The sequence below is a fragment of the Camelina sativa genome, chromosome 16 (assembly GCF_000633955.1).
Source record: "Camelina sativa cultivar DH55 chromosome 16, Cs, whole genome shotgun sequence".
NCBI classification, from domain to species: Eukaryota; Viridiplantae; Streptophyta; class Magnoliopsida; order Brassicales; family Brassicaceae; genus Camelina; species Camelina sativa.
In genome coordinates, this window is record NC_025700.1 from 17,601,354 (window position 1) to 17,616,655 (window position 15,302).

General features: G+C 35.0%; 1 protein-coding gene across 1 annotated transcript; it reads left to right on the top strand.

Moving 5' to 3' along the window:
- LOC104750938 (auxin efflux carrier component 3-like) lies at window positions 7-2,575 on the top strand (the record flags this gene model as incomplete). Its single annotated transcript, XM_010472798.2, has 6 exons — window positions 7-622; window positions 708-1,014; window positions 1,114-1,199; window positions 1,618-1,775; window positions 1,870-1,946; window positions 2,047-2,575. Coding segments are annotated over 6 exons (1,311 nt in total), but the record flags the coding sequence as incomplete, so codon positions are not given.

A 15,302-nucleotide genomic window follows, 5' to 3' on the forward strand; every position in this document is an offset into this window, starting at 1 on the left:
AAATCAAACGCTTCCCGTCGCTCTTTCTGCGGGCCGAACATGACTCCACGGCCGTCAAACCTCACCGGAGCTGAGATTTACAGCCTTAGCACAACTCCTAGAGGCTCCAATTTCAACCACTCTGATTTTTACTCGATGATGGGTTTCCCCGGTGGCCGTCTCTCCAATTTTGGTCCGGCAGATATGTACTCTGTACAGTCTTCAAGAGGTCCCACTCCTCGACCTTCGAACTTCGAGGAGAACTGCGCCATGGCGTCCTCCCCGAGATTCGGGTATTACCCAGGAGGCGGGGGAGGAGGAGGAGCCGGGTCTTATCCGGCTCCGAATCCAGAATTCTCCTCAACTACCACATCTACCGCCAATAAAGGCGTTAATAAAAACCCAAAAGAGGTCAATACGAATCAGCAGACTACTCTACCAACCAGCGGCAAGTCAAACAGCCATGACGCCAAGGAGCTTCACATGTTCGTATGGAGCTCCAACGGTTCACCCGTTTCAGACCGGGCGGGTCTCAACGTTTTCGGTGGAGCGCCAGACAATGAACAAGGTGGAAGATCTGATCAAGGTGCTAAAGAGATTCGTATGTTAGTACCTGATCAATCTCACAGCCGAGAGAGCAAAGGTTAGTTAGTACATATTTTAAATAACTTTCTTGATAAGTAATTGCAAAATTTCTCAAATTAGGTTTTTGTGTGTGGTGACTATAGCTCTAGCTCATCCAGGGAGTGGAGATTTCGGAGGAGAACAACAATTTAGTTTCGCTGAAAAAGAAGGAGAAAGAGCAAAAGACGCCGAGAATGGACTCAACAAACTCGCTCCAAATTCCTCGGCGGAGCTACAATCAAAGACAGGTCTAGGAGCAGCCGCCGGAGGAGGAGAAAGTCAACGGAAAAACATGCCGCCGGCTAGTGTGATGACAAGGCTGATATTGATAATGGTGTGGAGGAAACTCATCAGAAACCCAAATACTTACTCTAGTCTCATCGGCCTTATTTGGGCTCTCGTCGCTTTCCGGTTAGTAAAAACTTCAAAATTAAAAAATTTGCTTTTTTTTTTTCTTGAGTCGAACCGACCGGTTCTCAAGAAGTTTACATTCCTGTATTGAATATGAAGGTGGCACGTGGAAATGCCAAAAATCATACAGCAATCTATCTCCATTTTATCTGATGCTGGTCTTGGAATGGCAATGTTCAGTTTGGGTAAGTTTATTCTTCGTACTGTGTTTTTATTCCTTTCGAAATTTTTAGATTTTAAGCCATTTAAATGAATAAATCTGGTTCATACCAAACGTGTTATTTATTACAGAGATTGTCTAAATTTTGCACATTTCGTTGACATATCAAACTCATTTACGTAATAATAGAATTAAATTAGGTACTCCATAAATTTGATCAAGAAACAAAAATTTTGGGGATGGACCATCCGACAGGTGGGACAGTGTTGTGAGTGTCTTATTAGATAAATGGTAATGGTGGACGACATGGTCTCGTGTTGTTGATAGTCGTCATGGTCCCCATTTTTATGGGACTTGATTGGAACTTTTTTATAGATGTATAGAAATATATATATCTTCATGGCCGGATTTTGAAACTAAACTGTTTGTGTAAAATCGTGTAGGGTTGTTCATGGCGTTGCAACCCAAATTAATTGCTTGTGGGAACTCCGTGGCAACATTTGCGATGGCGGTTAGGTTTCTCACGGGCCCTGCTGTGATGGCGGTTGCTGCCATAGCCATCGGATTGCGTGGTGATTTATTGCGTGTTGCTATAGTTCAGGTAATTTATTTTTAACCATTAATTTCAGCTCTAATATTTTAACGCAGTAAAAAAATGTGGTTTTTTGCTAAGCATTTTTTTAATGGTTTTATAGGCCGCATTACCTCAAGGAATTGTGCCGTTTGTGTTTGCTAAGGAGTACAATGTTCATCCTGCTATTTTAAGTACAGGGTATGTCAGAGATTATATGATTCTTAATCTATTAGACTATATATTACTAATGATATCCTTTTTTTAACATGTAACATTGCAAACCGTATGATTTTGGCAGGGTAATATTCGGAATGCTTATAGCGCTTCCGATCACACTGGTTTACTACATTTTACTCGGGTTATAAGCTTTCAATTACGAAAACCGCGAGAAAGGATCGATTGTAGAGGGAGAAGGGGAAAAGAGATTGTCTCATGGAACAAACTAAAAGCTTAGAGTATATAAGTAAAACTAGGGAGTAGCATGATTTAAGGAATGATGATGCCTACATTACAAGCCAAGAAACACTTTCTTCTCCCATATTTTACAGATAGAATATTGGGAGATAATTTGAGTGAGACAATGGGACGCTGATAAGGAGGAGCAAAACATGGGGCAACGAGACAGAAAAAAAAAAGATAAATAAAAGATTGGAGGAAGTAGACAACTTCTTATTTTTTGTAACTTTTATATTTTTTACACCAGTCATTATTGTTTTTAATGTGTTCTTTGATTAGGTTTGGGGTAACTACTAGTTGATTACTGTGTAGATTTTGTTTTAGCCAAGAAAAAGTGTGGTTTTTTATTTTGAATCTCCCCTTGTTCCAAATTTCACATGAGCATATAACACTATTAAAGTAAAGAGTTTCTAGTAAAAAACTTATAAGAATATATGTTATTCCTCTTATATTATTGAGATTTGTAATCAGATTTGGTAGATTATTCTTTTCTGCAGTTGTAAATGATGAGAGTTGGGAGAATTGGGTTAGGCGCTTTGGCATTGAAAGCATTTCGTTTCATCATTAATTTAAGCTGGTAGTGATGTAATTAATAGTCCATGTACTGAGTAGGGATGATGAACAATTATTTTAAAAAGATCAAGAAAAGGCAGAAAGATAATTAAAAAGTCAGAAGCTTATATAAAAGTTTTATAAAAAAGGTGCTTTATCTTTTCTTTATTTGTTTTCTCTAATTTCTTTCGATCTTTTTTTTTTAATAAAGTAGAGTGTATGTTTCTTTTTTGTCAACAAAGTAGAAAATGGATATAAACATAAATTGACTGATATATATATATATGCACTAAAACAAATCTTTTATATATTAAATAAAAGAGAAACACACTTTTGAAAAAAAACTGATGTGTCGCCGCCAGATAGCTCTGTGCACCTTTTAGCAAAATACTCTTAAATTTTATACTTAATTACATTAACATGTCATTATATATTTTTTAAAAAACTATTAACTGAATAATAATTAGATATGTCATCATTTCTCACACAAATTTAAATATCACATATTCAAAATAATTAAATAATTACATACTATTTTGAAGCAAAATTTCACTAAAATTTACTTAAAAATATACAAGTCAAAGTTATATTTCTTAAATTCATTATAAGTAAAATATTTTAAAAAGGCTACAAAAACATATCAATTAATATAAAATTAATAAAAACAATGAACATGTTACTTATTAACAAAATCATAAAAAACAAAATATAATTTTTTTATGTTAGTATTAATAGCATAATAATTTAAATAACAAGCTTTTCATAGTTATTATAATTGATTATAAAAAGAAATATATTATCCCTGAATTATCTCACACTCATTAAAAGAAACTTAATTCCCAATAAATATAGATTTATATATATGTTCACAAATAAGTATTAAAATGACAAAAAAAAATTAGGGAATATCATGATGTGTGATTCTTTATATATATATCTAAGTATGTAAACTAATTAATCTCAACATTTGGTGTGATTATTCATTAAAAATGAAAAAATTGATAACCGATTAGGAATATATGTTCTAATTATACATTAATCTATGTGTTATTAAAAAGGAATGAGACAAAAACCCTTATCATTATAAATAAACTTTGTATCCAAAAAAAATCATAATATTTAAAATGGGTGATTATTAGATTATGCAAAATTGTTATAGTTACTCAATTAACCATATATATAAATTTGATTTTTAAAGTGCACAAAAATATATATTGCCATAAATTGTAATATTTTATAAATATATTCTTCACCACGTTCACATATTTCACGGATGAAATGTATACTGACACGAATACGTTGATTTTGGAATTTCATTAATTTTTTCATAATGGTTTTTTTGGTAAGAATCTGTCATTTATAGAAAATATTAACAAAACGACTAACTCAAAATATTTAAATAGCCTAATCAAAAATATTAAATCAATAAATTAGATTATCTTCAGAAAAATTAGTTTAGAATCTGATTGTTACTAACATATAATAAAATTAAATAATTAAACTACCGAGTAATTTAGTATATGTTGTTATGGTTACATAAGAAACATGCAAAATTGTTATGATCACAAAATAAAACATAAGAGATATGAATCTGATTTTTAAAACCATACAAAAGACATGTTGCAATAAATAGTAAAATTTTATCAATATTTTATGTACTATACAACCTGTTACGTATTCAAAAATTTCACGGGTTAAACGTATTTTTTACACGAAAAACGCAGCTTTAAATAAATAAATAAAAAAAATTTAGTTACACATTATGTTTGACACAAACAAATATTGGTTTTAGGATAATAATTTTATTTTTAACAATTTTCTTTAGATAGATTTATCCCGCATATAGTGCGGGTTGTTACCTAGTTCTATTTTATACTGTATTTGCTAAAATGATAGTAAGAAAATATATTTTTTCATTTCTGTTTTTAAAATAACATAGATTTAGTATGTGTTTTTAGCAGTTACCATGTTATATTATTCAATATGACACTAATTAATAATAGAAATTTTATGATTTGTGTTGTGAAAGTAAGAGACAAGGTTATGTTCTCCTCTTCTTATTATTGATTCAATCGAATAGAGGTTACATATATATAGTAAAGGCAAAGCCTTAGTACAAAACCGAGTAGGAATAGGAAATAGGTAATGGACCTTCGGCCATGGGCCGTACCCACCAAGACATGTAATGGGCCGGTTATGGAAGTCCACTCCAAGTGTTTTACAACACTCCCCCTTGGATGACATAACCGTGCCGATGCTAAGGATCAACGCAATACGCTTGGGGGTGCTGCCTCATTAAAACCTTACCAGGAAAACCCATTGGGACAAAACCATGGCGAAGGAAAAAAAGTACAGCACGCATTGCTCCCCCTGTTCCAAGCATCACTGAAAATCTATAAGTCTCCGCATTCCAATCTGATGCGCGAGTTTCTTGAATGTTAATGCCGGTAAAGACTTGGTGAAGAGATCGGCTGAGTTGTCGCAAGATTGAACTTGTACCACTTGAACTTCTCTGGCCTTCTGTAATTCGTGTGTGAAGAAGAACTTGGGTAATATGTGCTTCGTCCGATCTCCCTTGATGTAACCTTCCTTAAGCTGTGCGATGCAGGCCATATTGTCTTCATAGATAACCGTAGCTTCCTTATCATCGGACATTCCACAATCTGATCGGATGTGTTGAGTTATCGACCTCAACCACACACACTCACGGCTGGCTTCATGCATTGCTAAGATTTCGGCATGATTAGATGAAGTGGCTGCAATGGTTTGCTTCATAGAACGCCACGAAATAGCTGTACCACCGTGTGTAAACACATAGCCGGTTTGAGACCTAGCATTATGCGGATCCGATAGATAACTTGCATCAGCAAAACCAACTAAACCTTCTTTTTATGGTTAGTATAAAATAAACCAAAATCTGTCGTCCCTTGTAGGTAACGCAACACATGTTTAATACCGTTCCAGTGCCTTTGGGTCGGACAAGAACTAAACCTTGCCATGAGGTTCAAAGAAAAACAAATATTTGGTCTAGTGTGGCTAGCCAAGAACACTAACGCTCCTATAGCACTGAGGTATGGCAGTTCTGGACCAAGAACTTCTTCATCGTCCTTCTTTGGACCGAATGGATCTTTATCCAAATCAAGGCTCCTCACAACCATCGGGCTAGTCAATGGGTGAGCTTGGTCCATATTAAACCTCTTGAGTACCTTTTCAGTATATGTCATTTGATGCACAAGGATTCCATCATTTATGTACTCAAGTTGCAATCCCAAACAGAATCTTGTCTTGCCTAGGTCTTTCATCTCAAATTCTTTCCTTAGATATTCGATTGTTTGGGCGATTTCCCCAGAGGTTCCTAGGATATTCAAATCATCCACATATACTGCTATTATTACAAACCCTTTGTTTGCAAACTTCTTTATAAATATACATGGACTGATCAAATCATTTTTATAGCCCTCTTTGGCTAGGTACTCACTTAGCCTATTGTACCACATTCTTCCACTTTGTTTCAGTCCATTAAGGGATATGTTTAGCCTTATGCAGTATTGTTCTCGAGAACCGCTCTTATCTTTGAGCTCTATACCCTCTGGTAATCTCATATAAATCTCATTATCCAGTGGACCATATAAGTATGCGGTTACTACATCCATTAACCGCAAATCCAGTTTTTCTCTTATAGCCAGACTTATTAGATATCTAAAAGTAGTTGCATCCATCACAGGGGAGTAAGTCTCCTCATAATATATTCCTGGTCTTTGGGAGAATCCTTGTGCCACAAGCCATGCCTTATATCTCACGATTTCATTATTCTCATTTCTCTTCCTTACAAAGACCCATTTATGTCCAACTGACTTTATATCGAATAGTGTCCTTAAGATCGGACCAAACACATTCCTCTTCTTTTAAGAGTTTAACTCCATGTCAATGGCTTCTTTCCATTTTAGCCAATCTTTACTTTGAGTGCACTCTAATATAGACGCGGGTTCATGATCCTCATTCATCTCAAGTGCTACCTTGTATGCAAATATATCATCAATGTCGACATCCTTACGGTTCCATTGTATTCCAGACATGATATAATTGATTGAGATCTCATTATTATCAATACCTTCAGGACCTTGAGGTTCAGCGTCCCAAACCTCATTCGGTGCTTTAGGATTTACCGCGGCCATGTCTGTTATTTCCTTAACCTTGGTTTGATTTGCACCTTTCTTAGATTTCCGAAGGTTCTAAGAAACCTAATGGTCTACCTCGTTTCAAACGGGTCTTAGACTCTGTAGCAACTTGCTTATTGTGTTCCTTCTGAACATCAATACGTACTGGTTCATTACAAGCTGGTATGTACGATTTGGTTACTCTCTTTGGGTCAGCAAAGGAATCTGGCAATTGTATAGCTAGTTTTTGCAAATGTATAATCTTTGGACCTCTGCATCACATGCTAGAGTCCGAGGATCTTGCCAATTCAAGGATGTTTGATTCCAAGTTATTTCTTTAACCAGCTTGTTATTCTCTCCACCTAACATAGGAAATTCGGATTCAGCAAACTGACAATCCGCGTATCTGGCCTTAAATAAATCACCCGTAGTTGGTTCAAGATACTTAATAATGGTGGGAGAATCATATCCAACATATATTCCCATCCTCCTTTGAGGTCCCATCTTAGTTCTATGTGGTGGAGCAATCGGTACATAAACGGCACACCTGAATGTTTTGAGATGGGATATGTCTGGCTCATGACCCGTTAATAGTTGGGATGGTGAATACTTATGTTTACTAGATGGCATGATGCGTATTAGTTCAGCTGCATGTAATACTGTGTGTCCCCAAGCCGACACAAGAAGCTTCGACCTCATAAGCAATGGTCGAGCAATCAATTGAATACGTTTAATGAAGGATTCAGCTAATCCATTTTGTGTATGGACATGTGCCACAGGATGTTCCACATTTACCCCCATGGACATACAATATTCATTAAATGCTTGGGATGTAAATTCACCAGCATTATCTAGACGTATAGTCTTAACTGGAAAATCTGGATAGTGGGCTCTTAGCCGTATAATCTGGGCCAGCAATTTAGCAAACACAAGGTTTCTAGTTGACAATAGACAAACATGCGACCATATGGTCGATGCGTCAATTAGAACTATAAAGTATCTAAACGTCCCACATGGTGGGTGTATTGGTCCACAAATATCTCCTTGTATCCTTTCCAGAAAATGCAAAGTTTCTTTATTTACTTTTGTTGGTTATGGCCTTATAATAAGTTTCCCTTGTGCACATGCTACACACGTGAGATGTTTAGGGATAACTTTCCTCTCTTTAAGAGTGTGCCCATTAAAATTCATTATTNATGTCTGGCTCATGACCCGTTAATAGTTGGGATGGTGAATACTTATGTTTACTAGATGGCATGATGCGTATTAGTTCAGCTGCATGTAATACTGTGTGTCCCCAAGCCGACACAAGAAGCTTCGACCTCATAAGCAATGGTCGAGCAATCAATTGAATACGTTTAATGAAGGATTCAGCTAATCCATTTTGTGTATGGACATGTGCCACAGGATGTTCCACATTTACCCCCATGGACATACAATATTCATTAAATGCTTGGGATGTAAATTCACCAGCATTATCTAGACGTATAGTCTTAACTGGAAAATCTGGATAGTGGGCTCTTAGCCGTATAATCTGGGCCAGCAATTTAGCAAACACAAGGTTTCTAGTTGACAATAGACAAACATGCGACCATATGGTCGATGCGTCAATTAGAACTATAAAGTATCTAAACGTCCCACATGGTGGGTGTATTGGTCCACAAATATCTCCTTGTATCCTTTCCAGAAAATGCAAAGTTTCTTTATTTACTTTTGTTGGTGATGGCCTTATAATAAGTTTCCCTTGTGCACATGCTACACACGTGAGATGTTTAGGGATAACTTTCCTCTCTTTAAGAGTGTGCCCATTAAAATTCATTATTAATTTACGCATCATGTTCGAACCCGGATGGCCAAGCCGGTCATGCCATAAGGTGAACTGTTCATTGAACATCTTGTTCATTGCCAAGTTAGCCTCTATCATATCAATCTTAGCATGGTAAATACCAGTGGCTAGTGCAGGTATAGACTCTAGGACTTTCTTATGTCCTTGGGTGATTTCTGTAATTTCTAGAAACTCTTTGTCTCTTTCACCCTTTGTCTCAACATGGAAACCATTCAAACGAATGTCCTTAAAGCTCAATAAACTTTTCCTTGAGCTGGGTAAATATAATGCATCACTTATTTCAAGATGTGTGTCGTTAGGTAGCAAAATATTAGCCTGGTCGTAGCCTTCAATTAGGCTTGCTATACCCGCAATTGTACTAACATTGGCACTTTTCATAATGAAATTAATAAAATATCTCTTATCCTTCAAAATTGTGTGGCTGGATCCACTATCCACCACAAGTATGTTTAATATAGACAAGAATTTATGTTTTAAACCTTAAAGTAATAAAACAAGCAAATATATTGAAGGAAATAAATAATTTGAATTTAAACCAAAATAATTGTCCAAAATAATAATCCATTCAAATGCAAAACATAAACCACAAAATTAAATTAAAACAACATTTGAGTTTAATTATCCTCTCCTAAACAATCGGAGGTTTCATACTCTAGTTGGTCATCATTCTCATAGTCGAAATCCCCTTCACCATCGAGATGAACCAAGTTAGCTTCCAGATTTTTCTTTAGACTCTCTTGATAGAGATCAACAAGGTGCTTAGGAGTTCTGCATGTCTTAAGCCAGTGGTTCTCCATACCACATCTATGGCAAGTGGACTTGGTCTTAAATTGTGGTTTAAATTGCCCACGGCCTCTTCCCCGACTACGGCCGAAGCCGAATCGGTTTCCACGACCAGGACCACCACGTCCTTGATAGGTCCCATGACCAGGACCACCACGTCCACCTCCTCCACGGCCACGGCCATACTTGTCCCTATGGACATAGTTGGACTCCTTAGTCTCTTTCGGCTCTTTAGGCTCTTGAGGGTTTTTCTTTGCCAAATCAACACCTTGTAAGCTTCTAGTAGTGGAGCAGTACCAGGAGGTCTCAATGCACTATTCATCATCAATAGCTCATTGTTCTGCTCAGCAAGCAGCAAACAAGAGATGAGGTCCGCATAGGTCTTAAACCCCTTTTCACGATACTGTTGTTGAAGCAGTATGTTATTGGAGTGAAAGGTAGAGAATGTCTTCTCTAGCAGATCCTTCTCCGTAACCTCAATACCACACAAACTTAAAATCGACACTATCTTAAATAGTGCCGAATTGTACTCGTCCACGGATTTAAAATCCTGGATCCTTAGGTTTTTCCAATCAAATTGAGCCTTTGGTAGGAGCACTGTCTTTTGGTGTCCATATCTGCTTTTCAACTCTGTCCAAAGGTCAATAGGATCTTCAATAGTGAGGTACTAGTCCTTGAGACTATCAGCAAGGTGATGGCGTATATGCATAATCGCCTTGTACTTGTTCTTTTCAGAACATTCAGAATCCTCCTCAATGCACTCGCACAAATCCTTTGATTTCAGATGGATCTTAGTGTCCAAAGCCCATCGCAAGTAGTTGTCTCCCGAGACATTGAGAGCAGCATAGGAGAGGTTGTTGAGCTTTGACATCTGCATAATACAAAACAAAACATCTGATAGTTAGCATGCGGTATTTGAGACCGAACCATGCAATCAATATTAGGACATGCGGTATTTGAGACCAAACCATGCCATCAACCATTAGGTCATGCGGTATTTAAGACCGATCCATGTCTTAATATTACACTCAAATTTCGTGGCTTATGTATGCATGCAAAGACAACAAACCTAGATAGATACTAGCATGCATAGATTTCCTTTTTCTTAAATAGTTTTGAGTTTTAGTAATTTTCCTTTTACTAGATTGGATTTCCTTTTTCTTAACATTGGATAACAACAAAGTTTTAGGAAATACTTCTTAAACCTTTAAGATAATAATTATAATTAATTTAGAACTTATCCAAATTTATTTTCATGTAAACTTAGAATTATTTCCGATTTTAATTAGGATTGTTAGGGTTTTGATTTTTAGCAAATAATTAAGCATAATTGGATTTAACCTAGAACAAACAGTTTTATATTTTCTCTATATGAATTTCGAATTTAATAATTTAGTTCTAGGGTTCTTATGCAATAAACAATCAAATAGCCCTAAACTTTTAATCTTAAGCAATTCGGATTTTAGGGTTTAGTTTTAAGGTTTTAAGTAATCAAATCTCAAACAATCAAACAATCATCATCGGATTTTAGTCATGGTATAAACAGTTTAATTTCAATCAATCTAAATAACCTATAACGACCGATTTTAAAGTTTTAAAGTTATATGGTTTAGGATTTCGAATCTTATAAACTTGTTTGTTTGATTATGTACTTGTAGATTTAGAGTTCCAATAGATTTAAGGATCAAGTTCGATTTATGGGTTCTAAGAAGGTTTGATTTTATTTACCTTCCACCGTTTGGAGGTTGACTGGATTTGAACCGGGAGCTAAAGACCTCGGTTGTACCTTGAGCTGATCCGCGAACCACGAACCTCGAACAGGATAAGAACAAAGACTTGATCACGAACAGAAACCGGACCACGAACTAGGACTGATCACGAACTAGTCACGGACAGAGAATCGAACAGGAACTAGCCGCGAACACCGATGGGAACTGATCGCCGGGTTTGGACGAACAAGAAGTAAAAGCGGCGGCGGTTTTTAGGGTTTTAAAGTAAGGGTTTTTTTTCAGCTGGTTTTAGAGCTTCGTGCTGATAACGTGTTGTAAAAGTAAGAGAAAATGTTATGTTCTCTTCTTCTTATTATTGATTCAATCGAATAGAGGTCACATATATATAAAAAGGCAAAGCTTTAGTACAAAACCGACTAGGAATAGGAAATAGGTAATGGGCCTTCGGCCACGGGCCATACCCACCAAGACATATAATGGGTCGGTTATGGAAGTTTACTCCAAGTGTTTACAACAATTTGATTGTTATAGCTGGCAATTTTTTTTTAATTTTTAGTTATCTTATAAGTAAATAATATTATAAATTGTATCTGGTTTGAAGTTTAAACTAATATCTACATGTTCGGATTCAACACAGATAAATATTTTTGCAACTTCATATCATTGTGCTTCAAATAAATATGTATTTTTAAAATAGTATCACTCATATAATTAATAATATTTGTTTTCTTATTATATGTATTATCTTTATAATTAATTAGACATACATATTTTTTTGCCAAAACATTTCCCAATAATTATGAACCGCTAGTAATTCGGTTTATTTAATATTTCCCATTCACATACTTTTTGAAGTTCAAATTGACCTAAACCAATATAGATCAACGGAAGAAAATCACGTTTAAAATCAATATAGAGTACTTAAAACACGTTTAAAATCAATCTTTATAGAAGAAAAAACTAAAACTAAAACTAAAACTAAAACTAAAACGAGAAAAGTCAAGAATCATCAACGGAAGAAATAAACATAGTGTTTGCTGTTTTATATACTTGATCACCTAATCCAGACGTAAAACGATAAGAGTAATCACTAATCAGAGATTAAGTAAGTTATTAGTGGGAAAAACGTTGATTGGGCTCCGAGTAGACGAGTACCAATTTAATGTGTTGTCGCATTGGATGGGAACATAAGGGGACGCATATCGAAAGAAGTCTTAAAACAGTTAATCCACCGTCAATGACTTAAAAAACTGGTCGGCTAATCTATAATTAAATTAATTATTCAAGATTAGCAAGTGTCTCTATTTAAGAGGTCTTATTAGACCAACATGCGTCGCACAAAAAGCTGTAATGGGCTATGTGCACCTCCATTTCAGTCAGTTATAATAATACTCCTCCACAAATCTATTTGTTTCTAGCCAATGGCATTTTGTTATTATCGAAAATTCGTCATGGAATCAGAAACATTTATCGGTAATATCGTCACGTATTTTGGACTCTGCATAGAATGGGATTGTCTCGATGATAAAAGATTAACATGACAAAAATCGATGCATGATTAATTGAATCTCCTAAAAAAATTGGTAACAGTAAACAAATTTCTTGAGGAAAGCGAGGTATATATATGTTATGTGTAGTTTATGGACTATATATATCGTGATGTGCTAACTTCTAAAGAACAACTAAAAATACTTGAATACAGTATAAATTTTAGTATAGTAATATGTATAATGCAAACAGAAAACCACTGTCAATTTTCACATATCACAATCAAAGTATGGTATTGGTATCACTCAACTATATAATGACATATAACAAATCTGTAAGCAAATAAATTAGAAAAACACATTATGTTGAAGAATCGCATATAAACTTTTGATGTGGAAAGAAAAAGTTGTCATGTTCGAGCAGGAAACATACATGGACCAAGGTCCGTTTATAGTACGTGCGAGGTGTATTATAGGAGATCAAGTTCCGAAATTTTTTTTATGTACACTAACTTAAAGCGCTAATGGTTTTTCAAATATTTTATGCTTATTCTTTAACATGTTTGCACAAATAATATAATATATTATTGAGAAAATTAACAGTCTCGTTATAACGTATATGACGTACGTAATTATAATTATGAACATTTCACTTTAGTGCAGGTTGGACTAATTTTAACACTCGGATTTCGACGAATCCAAACACGACACACATCCGTCAATCAGTTGGGCTAAACGAATACTCCGACAGATGCTTACACTTAACCACGTAATTCTTTCTGTTGTTCACATCTCTTTACTTTCTAATGTTCTTAAAGATCATATTGAGTTGTGGTCAAAACCCTACCCGTTAATCCATTTATGTTTCATAGCTCTTTTGACTAGTCAAGTGATTTACTTCTGATTAAACGTTGGATTATCTCCGAAAAACACCCCAATAGTTGTCAAAACATTATACTGTTGTACGTCTTCGTTTTTGTCGCAGGTTTCCATTTGATCTTTGTAAATCATCCAAATCTTTTAGATTGTCCGACATCTTGAAAAATTTTGAACAGAACAAAACACACCTACAGCCTAGTTATTTTTTTTTCTGTTATAAATTCAAATTTTAAATTAAAATACTTGTGTGCATGTAATCAAAGTTTTTTGAAAAAATATTAAGTTTAAGTTTTAACTATCTTATTCCTTAATTTTTTAAACAGTAGTTTTGTTCCGCATGAGTTGGATACCTTATAGTGTGCTAACCATACGACTAATATTATTATCGAGCCGGTGCTAATATCCACATGTGCATACACTCTAATAATAGATAGTGTACATACTAGAAAATGTGAATAATTTTCGAAACATGAATGCTTCTTCCTTGTTTGCTTCTCCTCAACTCGCGCGGGATGTCTATAAATTTATTATTATCTATATGCCCACTCCTCTCATGTGCTCACAAATTCCCTTCATTGGCGTCTTGTGTTACGTTTATCTCCATTGGAATTTTCCCGTTATAACATTGCTTTCATTGTGATTTGATCAAATTGGGCCATGCATGTAAACGGCTTTCGCAAGACCGGAACGTCCACCCTACAACACGATGGGCAAAGCGTAGGGATAGGGACGTCGAAAACACGAATGCACAATCCGTTTATTGAACGAACAAACCTTTGAAGATGATGATTAATGAAACTAGAATGAAAAGAAATGGACGTGTAACAGATAAGAGCTATGTATCATCCAATTGAATTCAAAGACATTGAATTGAAGTAACAAAAGAATGGACCCAAAAGAAGAAGGAAAAGAACAACTGTGACTTAGTTGTCCCATATATGTTGAAGGCAATGGATCGCGAGTCACATTATACCTGTCGAAGAAAACGAAAGAAAATATGTGGATCACAATGTGCTAGCGTAGATCCAAATAGTCTCTCTGTCCCTACACTTTTGAAACTAATCATCCCAAGTCCCAACCCTCCTTACCATAAATGTGCATTATTTTTATTGTTACAAAAATGTGCATATTATTTAGAGTAGATAATGTAAATGAAAAAGAATGAAGATTTACTAACGTAGATAAAAAAATTCGTAAGTTGCGATTTGAGTATATTTTCTAAATTGGCGAAAGGAACCTTCAAAATTATAGTGAAATCTTTAACACGTTATTTTAAAATATATTCATTTGATAAAATATAGAATAATAGGATGACAGACCACATGGCTACCAGTCAATTTAATAAAATAAATTAATACAAAAAAAAAGCATGCGACGGAGAAAATTAACGTGTTATGCAACATTTTGACACGAGTAAAACCGTACAATAAGATGTCCACATAATAAATAATATATTACAAAAAAAAATCTTGTAAAAGTCAAATGAAAAAGGAAAAAAAAATCTGGTAATTTTCTGAAATAGTGATTTTTTTTTAATACATTTTCTTAGAGTGCAAAGAATCTATTGCTTGTGTAAAGTATAGGAGATGTATATAGTGGATATATACATTATATTATCCTTTAATCTTACAAGCATATTTCATCATGATTACCAATTTACTATA